Genomic DNA, 9,564 nt, shown 5'->3' on the forward strand with positions numbered 1-9,564 from the left:
ATGACATTGCCATTTGACAGTAGGGAGACTTCCATTCCTTTGAGTTTTTTAGTTTTTTGTAAAGTTTCTTGTACACATATCCTCCAATGTATCGTAATCCGTGGCGTTCTTTTTCTGAAAGTTCTGGCAAATGTTGATATTGAAAAGGTATCCATGGCTCCTTAGTAGTATCAATTGATTCTTCATCAGATTCTTCCTCGGCTGTTTTAAGTTCCTTACGCAAAGATGTAAAACGATCAGCAAGTTTCTTCATCAGTAGAGTTGAGACATCTCTGCTCAATCCAATGTACTTTTTTGCATCCAGTATTACTTTAGAAAAGATGCTTGAATACAATTTCTCGTTATTCCCATTTTTATGATAGTTGTCATATATTGGACTGACAACCTCAAAAAACTCATCGATGACAATGACTTTATTGTCGTTCAATTCAGATTTCAAATCATCGGGGTAACAACCATTCTCACTAACAACAGTTACTATTTCTTCCATCAAAGTTTGTAGCTTCTCGATCGTAAGCACTGTTTTTGTTGCAGGTTTTGCTTTCGGTGGTTCATTCTCTTTATCTCTGTGCACGATTTGATGGCGTTTCAATCCAGATTTACTTTTACACTTTTTTTTGGCATATGTCGCAAACCAACTCACATTTCGTCACCTGAAGGGTTGAGAAAGTAAAAAAGAATTTATATTTTAGTAGGTTACATACTTTAACCAAATGGCTAACCTAAAATCTATATTCCTCTAGCACTACTCAGCCATATCACACTTAAATAGCAAGGCTGAAGGTTTTGAGTCCTCCAAATTTGTTGGGAAATTGTTATTATTTTCTCCCCTAAAGTAAACCTATATCTTATATTCTAAATCCACTTGCAACCAATATTGTTTTTGATCATTCAAAAATGCTAAAGGCTTGAATATTTTACAGTTTTCACAGTTTTCACAGGCTAGAAACATTAGTTTGGTACTGCAGGTACTTCTCAAAAAAAATCAATGAAAAATTCAAACTTAAAAAGTGAAAAAGGAGGAAGATTAACAGATTAATAAAGCTTTAGGGCAGACTCTGTATCGAAAAAAATAACTCACATCGTCTACTGCTTCATCAATTTGTTTTAGAAACTCCTCATCTTCATCTAATGCTGCCAAAATAGCATCAAAATCTTCTCCAGAGAAAAAGTCACTGTCTTTAGTAGCCATTTTTATCTATGAAAACTGTAAAATGTGACTTCCGAGAAAATGTTTGTGCACTCTTGTTGTTGTCTCGATTATTCAAACACGGGAGTTTAACTCGATGGAAAGCCGCACCAGATTTCCTTTTGATCTCACCGCGCTTTCCCGACCAGGGTTTTCTGTCTATTGACTATGTTTTGCCGTATATTTTTTCTTGGGGTTTGTTTCGTTCGTTTTTGGGATCAGTTGTTAAACATTTTCTTTTGGAAAGTTGGGTTTTGGTTTTAATTAACAGTTCTGTATTGCTTTCTTCATTTATAGGAATGCTGATCACATTCACACGAATTACAAAGACTTGTACACTCATCTCAGAAATAAAGGATATTATGTAGAAGTCTTGGGTAGGTATAATTAATTCAAATCGAAAAGGATATGTGTATGTGCCGTTCTTAAGGGTGCATTTTTCGAACCTGTTAGTCCCTTTAAGGGTTGGAAAAAATCATTTTTTGAGTCCATATAGGGTAGGAAATTTCAATTTTTTTCCACTTGAAAGATTGAAATTTGGTCGGCAAATCAGTCCTAATAAAGGTCGTAAAACCCACAAAGTCGAGCTGCGCATATTCGTCAGCTTGCAACGCTAGCACCCTCGAATGTAAAAAACCACCGACCCCTTGGATTCTTACATTACTAAGTTATCTTTGAAATATTGACTTCATGAAACCTATCAGCGGTCACTTTTCAATTCTCTTTAGGAACACCATTCACTTGTTTCGACGCTTCAAATTACGGTGTATTAATCCTGCCTGATCTAGAAGAAGAATACTTCCCTGACGAACTACTCAAACTTTACAATGATGTTGTTAAACATAAACTCTCTCTCATCGTCCTCGCTGATTGGTATAACAAAGAAGTCATGAAGAAAATCCAATTTTTCGATGAGAATACAAGAAAATGGTGGGTTCCACAAACTGGTGGTGCAAACGTACCAGCATTAAACGAGTTACTTTCAAAATGGGGAATCTCGCTGACGTCGGAAGTTTATCGCGGTGACATCACGCTAGACGGGAAGAAAGGTTTACAATTTAAATTTGGATTTTAGAATATTCATGATATACATGACGTAATGTTTTCTACGGAAGCAGCCCAATCTTTTTTCCAGTAGTGACAAATTTTAAACAATTTTTCTTTGGCTTAAATTTTCTACTAATGGAAAAAACCGGGATATTTCTATGGAAAATTCTGTTATGTCATGAATATCATAAATACATTCTTTAGGATCAGTGATCGGGGATTAATTCTACCACCCAGAGAAATTTTTTTTGCTTTTTCAGCCGTAGCCGTAGAGCATTTTCAAGTATATTTTGGGGATACCGGGTGGACCACGAAATAATATTTTTAAGGGCTTGATAGCTAACTGTGTTTACGAAAAAGTGAGATTTTTACACACGTATATTCGCATTAAATTTAAAAGCGGAAAGTCAAATATAAAATGTTGCTTGTAAATTTTTAAGTTACGTTCAATGGTTCTAAAACTATAAGTTTGAGAAATCAAATTCACTTTTGGAAAAAGTCCAAAAATACGTCGAAAGGGGTACCGAATTGAGCACTTTCTTACAATTTTGACTGAAAGTTTTTTAGGAAACTTTCTCAGATCTTTGGTTGACTATTTTCCCCAATCTCTAGTTGTTTATGCTATTCAACATAAATAAGCTTAATTGGGTTGTAAGTCATTGAAATAGTACGAATTATTCCCTTTAAAAGAATAGCGATAATTTGATACCTCTTTTTTGACTTTGCTTAAGGTTGTCCTAACAAATTTTATAACTGACTGTTAGCTCAAACATTCAAGACCAAAAACCTAATATTCTTCCCTCTCATTTTCTTCACAGTTTTGTATTCTTCCGGGACAAGCATAGGGAAATTTCCTTCTAACGGTATCATTATTGAAGCTGAGAAACTGGTTGATCAAGCAGCTGAGGTATTGACTGGTGAAACGGACAGCAAAGCTCGTGTACCCGTACTGGGTTTTTATCAGCCTCAAGACGAACCCCATGCTGGTCGCATTGTGGTTTACGGAGATTCCAATTGTTTCGATTCAGCTCAGAATGAAAGAGGTAAGATAAATTAAAATCTAATTTCGATCATTCATGTCAAACAAGCTAGATTTCCGATTTTTATTTTTACAAAGGTTAGATTTCGGCCTTCAATACAAAAATGAAGTCAAACTTATTATCTCAACGTGTATTTTTAAAGGGAATCGTTTCGTGTATTTTTGAAGGAAAATTTATTTGCCAATCGGATGTATTTAATCTAACCTTTACTTTTTCACCGTAAAGAGGAAAGTCAAGCTTAAAATTTCATGTGTCACTTTATGAATTCGGTTCAGTGATTAGGAAGTTAGAAGCTTCTATACTGAATTTTAACTAATTTTAATAACGACTTGACAATCCAGTTAAAGACCTATGCTGTATTTATCGATTTTTCTAATCATTCTAATCATCCTCTATCTTAGATTGCTTCTGGTTGATGGATAAATTTTTGAACTACACCTTGGACTTTAGCGATGCTCCTTTCAAAGGCACGCAAGAACACTTTTACAGCGACGAATCAGACTTGCCAACTCGACTTGAAGGTATGTACACTTCCCATTAGTATTTACTCTCGGGTACCTAATAGCCGGGAGGTTTGGAATAAGCGGGGGGTTTGGAAAAAATCTCAATATTTAATAAGCGGGGGGTTGGAATAAAAATATCCTAGGTAGAAAATGTTGATTTAAAGTTCGGGCGAGAATCGCTATTTCAGCACTTCCACTTTTTTTCATCGAGTATTTCGATTTTGGAGGGGTTCGGTGGTTTTTAGCCTATATTCCAAGCCTTATTGGAGCAAATTTGAGCTTTTAAATCCTAAGATCTTACTAGTAAGTCATGTTAAAACTCCACCTTCTAACTTTAGTTCAACGCACTTCAAAATCACTTGTGGTGTTCTGTGAAAAATATTGACGTATTTTTACCATTTTCAACAAGCTTTTACAGACTTAATTTTAAGCGAATGTGAACAAAAGTGATTCGTGTATTTTGGAAGGAAATCATGCTCTGTTTTTAGTTGTTTGACAACCATAAGCTTGAGATTGTTGGTTCAAACCTGCATACACCATTTTTACAATTTCTTACTCGATTATAATTTCTATTTTTTTCAGGTAACAAGCTTCATGATTACTCGAAAGTGATCGAACTTGGCAAGAATGGCGTCAAATATCGAGATCTACCATCTTGTCCTTCATTGAAATGGTCCAAACCATTCATAAGACAGGGCGAAGTACCGAAAGACCTTTTTCCTGGGGCTCCCCCCGTACCGTAAGTTGTTTTTAAGATTTGATTGCATTTTAGTGGGTTTTGAATGACATTAAATTTAGGAAAAAATTCATTTGTCTATCTTTGCTTTTGGACCTACCCCGGTGGAGGTCCTATAAATTAACCTCTGTTCGTCCGTCCGTCCGTTCGTTCGTTCGTTCGTTCGTTACCAACTTTTCTCGAGATTGGCTCATTAGTTTTTTCTGATTTTTTGCACAAAGATGTGTAACTATAAACCCTCGAATGTGACGGAGCCCGATTTTCGAAAAAAAAAATTTTTGGGTAAATTTGGGCCAAAAAACGGCTAAAAAACGGGTTTTCTGGACTTTGTGAAAAATTGGATCATTAATTTTTTCTGATTTTTTGCATGAAAGTAGGGTACCATCATATGTAAAAGATGGCTCAAGCAGATTTTCGCAAAAAAAATTTGTTGGCTCTAAAAACGCATGTTTATCTATAAGAATCACTATTAATAAGCATACATCAATGTTCTTAATCAAATTACTCAATTTGTTTTATGAGATAGATGTTTTTTTGCTCATGAGGGCTTACTTTTGAAGAATATGTGTGTTTAGACAGGAAATTTTGGTTGCTTGGCGTGTTTTTATGGAAAAAGTGGCCAAATTAGATATTTTTTTATAAGCACATTATCAATTACTTAGGTATTAGCTTTTCTCGAGATTGGCTCTTTCATTCTTTATGATTTTTTGCACAAAAATGCATAACTTTAAACCCTCGAATGTGACGAAGCCCGATTTTCGAAAAAAAAAGTTTTTGGGTAAATTTGGGCCAAAAAACGGCTAAAAAACGTGTTTTTTGGACTTTGTGAAAAATTGGATCATTATTTTTTTCTAATCTTTTGCATAAAGTAGGGTACCATCATATGTAAAAGATGGCTCAAGCAGATTTTCGCAAAAAAATTTTGTTGGCTCAAAAAACGCTTGTTTATCTATAAGAATCACTATTAAATAAGCATACATCAATGTTCTTAGTCAAATTACTCAATTTTTTTTATGAGATAGATGTTTTTTTTTGCTCATGAGGGCTTACTTTTGAAGAATATGTGTGTTTAGACAGGAAATTTTGGTTGCTTGGCGTGTTTTTATTGAAAAACTGATCAAATTTGATATTTTTTTATAAGCACATTATCAATTACTTATGTATAGCTTTTCTCGAGATTGGCTCTTTCATTGTTTATGATTTTTTGCACAAAGATGCATAAGTATAAACCCTCTAATGTGACGGAGCTCGATTTTTGAAAAAAAAATTTTGGGGTAAATTTCAGCTAAAAAACGGCCAAAAGAAGAGTTTTTTGGACTTTGAAATTTTGGATCATCTGATTTTTTGCATGAAAGTAGTTAAAAGATTGCTCAAGCAGATTTTTGTAAAAAAATATTTTTTCAGCTCAAAAAACGCATCTTTATCTATAAGAATCACTATTAATAAGCATACATTAATGTTCTTAGCCAAATTACTCAATTTTTTGACGAGATGGATGTTTTTTTGCTCACGAAGTCTTGAATATGAAAGATTATCGTCCACCTCTAAGCAAAACGCACTGTCGAATATTTTAAGATATCCGATAGCAAAATATCTCTTCTGTAGCAGCGAGCATAAAGGAAATAGTTTTTTTTGATCAAATAATTACTTAAATGTCACATAAATAAAACAGATAAAAGAAAGTTCTTTTTAACAAAAGAGAAAGGAAATTCGAACGTTTTGTAATTAAAGAGAAAAAAAAACAATGAAATTGACATCCTTAAATAAGATAGTAAAACGTTCGGAAACTCGGAAACGTTCGAAAATGTTATAAAAAGGGAGAAAGACTGAATGACAAAATAATGGGATAAAAAGTAAAATACATTTCTGCTAATTGGTGAACGATAAACCATATATTCAACGTGAAAAATCGGATATCGAAATTATTCAGTCTCGCTTTAATATCATCAAGCTCGACTGAATAATTTTCGATATCCGATTTTTCTTGTCGAATATCTGCTTAATATTTCAAGAGCATGAAATTTTGGTTAATGGTCACGTCACGTAGATATCAATTATATATGTTTTAAATGCACAACCAGGTAGGTCCATAAAAGTATCACTTGTTTTACTTGTATTGTTAAAGATCGTTTCAGTAGATCTTTTACAAATTTGAAGTACATCAGCAAAGAACATTTTCTATCAAACTTTATACGTCAGTGTAATTTGCTGTTTAATATGGCGAATGTCTTACTTCGCGGAAAATGTCTTTTGCATCAATTCATTATTTATCATTTAGGGTGCCTGTCAGCATCCCTCTATTAAAGGGGTGCACTTGACCTATATATATATCATTTAAAAAACCTCAGGCTAAATTAATGTTATTTCTAACCTGTAAGAATTTACATTTCTCTTCATAGGGATCCAACCTAGACGATTCGATGTTAACGATGGAAGGAAGGAGAAAGGCGTTGGGCGTTGATCTAACCACCGCCACGAAAGGGCGGTTTCCAGGATTCTTGTTGTTCTATTGCTTCTTGACGTTGCTCATCTTGGGGTTGTTGTTACTGGCGAGATGGAAATTGAAAAACCCACCCTGGTTAAAAGAAAGGAAGAAATCAAGACAAAAACGATTATCTTCGTATGAAACTGTATAAGTTTTGATGGTTAGACGTTCCAGCAAGGGAACCTAGGACAGGAATGCGATTCAACCGTCAGAAAGAACGCTACATTCTTCCTAAGTCAAGATTACGTCACTTTTATTAACTGAAACACCGAAAAAGCAGTAGTTTGAACCCTGATTGTTATTAAATCTGTGACCGCAGTCGGAGGTGACCCGAAGGCTCCTCTTTCAAGAGCTACTTACCTGAAGGCTCCTCTTTCAAGAGCTACTTACCCGAGGGTAGGATTACTCCACTACACTTACACTATTAAAATGAGTAAACACAAGGATCAAAGGCAACTTTTTCGGGTGTTTCCAAAAGCAAGGATGACGTAAGCTTGAGTAATAAAGGATTTGAGAACTCGAATTTTCAACAACAACAAAGATTTACAGTAAGCTCTCGCTTATTCGAGCCTCTATATTTCGAATCTTTCTATAAATTGAAATTGTTTCCAGCCCCCGTCAAGAAGAAAGCCTTTAAAATTCTTTCGATAATTCGAATCTCTCTTTTATTCGAACTAAATAAGATTCTCTGTTCGTGTTCGAATTAGCAAGAGTCAACTGTATACGTTACTGTATATCATAGGGTCCTCCAGGGTTCAGGTACCCCCAAATCTCTGGCTGACTAGTATATACTGTACTTACTGCCAAACTTTCAAAACTTCGAGTGCTGCCTTTTGAAAGACTGAAATTTCGAAAATATTGTTCCATTTTGATTTTTTGACTAATTCATCCAACTATAAGCCAAAATTTTAAAATTTTAATCCAATTTACGAGAACGACTAGCATTGATTGGTCGATTCGGATCAATTACATCACAATTTTGAGATTTAACCAATAAGGTTGATTTAAATGTTGAGGCTTTTGAAAGATAGCCGGAATTACGGTTATTTTGGATTTGGGACTATGGGGCTTGTTCCGTTGCATTTGTAGATGATTTTATCATATATTTTTATCATGTTAGATGTTTGAGATGGATAATTCTAGGATAATAAATAAGTTCTGTCATGTACCCCAGTCCTTAAATGTAGGTCGTTTTTTTACCATTTTGTTATTTATCGATTGAATGCAGTTGACAAATCAATAGGCGGACGCCGTTAGTCTCCGTTAATAGACCTTATCGGAGTTTTTGATTTTTCTAAAAAAGCGATGCATTGTGGGATTGTTTCGAGTGTATTACAATAGAATTTCCTCGAGGAATTCCTAAGAGATTTCTATTGTAATACACTCGAAACAATCCCACAATGCATCGCTTTTTTAGAAAAATAAAAAACTCCGATAAGGTCTATTAAAAGTGCCTGCCTTTTAGAGATTTTTTAGATCAATGGCAATAACTTTATCTGTAGACACTGTATTTTTTTAATTGTTGACCTGGAATTTCTTTTACGGAGGCTTTGAAAGGATTGAAACTATCACATCCCGCCATCTGCAAAGTGATAACCTTTTTTTTAAGTCCGACTTGTCAATTGTCAGAAATTTCAGAATTTTTCCAACGTTATACGTTTTCTACCATCATTTTCATTTTTAACTTATGATATTATGAATACCCATTTAAAATTTATTCCTTAATTGTATATATAGTGTACACCATGCATTCAAATGAATTGCAAATTTATCAATATTGATTTATTTTTCGTAGTTTCATAGTAGGGCGTTTTTTATCGTTTATTTTATCATATTTTGTGGAAACGTGTAACCAGAACTAAATTGAAACTTTCTCATTTACTCTTCTTTAGTTTAGATCCCTTGCCGCAGGAGTTGGCAAACGATATCATCCACCAGGATGCGAGTGAAATTTTTCAATCTGCGGACCTATGCATCCTGGTGAATGATATCGTTTGCCAACCTGCGGACCAGGGTCCGGGGGATAGGCTGGCGAGGGTACTACCTTTACGTAGTGACGGGTATGCCAAGTATGCCCGGTCATACTTCCGCTAATTCACGGTTTTTGTACCCCTATAAGTAATTTTCGAGAGTGAAGAAAAAGGAACCCTTATGACCTTAAATGGCTTAAAACTCGCCCACGCAGACGATCGCATATACCTGACACCAAGTTTATTGAAAGTACCCCCCCCCCTCGGGCAAGTCAAGTACACAAAGTACAGTCAGCACAACACAATTATATAATACCAACAAGTTTTAGAAAAAAATTTGCCCACGATTTTCGAAGGGTTTGAAACAATGCATTTCTTGTAACTTTAATTCTTGCTTAGCAACATAAATTCTTATGAGATGATTAATCAATTGTTTCTAAAATTATCTATAAATGTAAGGACTTGTTCTCTCAAGCTGTGATGGCCGAGTGGTTAAGGCGTTTGACTCGAAATCAAATGGGATCTTCCCGCGTAGGTTCGAATCCTACTCACAGCGTTTATAATAATTTTTTAGATAAATGTTAGTCCCTTTTT

General features: G+C 34.7%; 1 protein-coding gene and 1 non-coding gene across 2 annotated transcripts in view; both read left to right on the plus strand.

Moving 5' to 3' along the window:
* The window catches only part of LOC136812519 (membrane-bound transcription factor site-1 protease-like), a gene marked incomplete at its 5' end in the record, with an annotated part of 29,715 nt that extends 21,277 nt beyond the window's left edge, over positions 1 to 8,438 (plus strand). The window contains 6 exon segments of the mRNA XM_067069025.1: positions 1,487 to 1,566; positions 1,918 to 2,238; positions 3,055 to 3,279; positions 3,678 to 3,797; positions 4,362 to 4,518; positions 6,915 to 8,438. Of these exon segments, the coding sequence (XP_066925126.1) occupies positions 1,487 to 1,566; positions 1,918 to 2,238; positions 3,055 to 3,279; positions 3,678 to 3,797; positions 4,362 to 4,518; positions 6,915 to 6,927 (916 nt within the window).
* Positions 8,439 to 9,444: 1,006 nt separating this feature from the next.
* On the plus strand, positions 9,445 to 9,526 carry Trnas-cga (transfer RNA serine (anticodon CGA)). The gene has a single exon. It is a non-coding gene; the product is annotated as a tRNA-Ser (tRNA).
* Positions 9,527 to 9,564: the final 38 nt, after the last annotated feature.

The sequence above is a fragment of the Clytia hemisphaerica genome, unplaced genomic scaffold, assembly GCF_902728285.1.
Source record: "Clytia hemisphaerica strain Z4C2 unplaced genomic scaffold, Clytia hemisphaerica genome assembly, whole genome shotgun sequence".
Classification (NCBI taxonomy): domain Eukaryota; kingdom Metazoa; phylum Cnidaria; class Hydrozoa; order Leptothecata; family Clytiidae; genus Clytia; species Clytia hemisphaerica.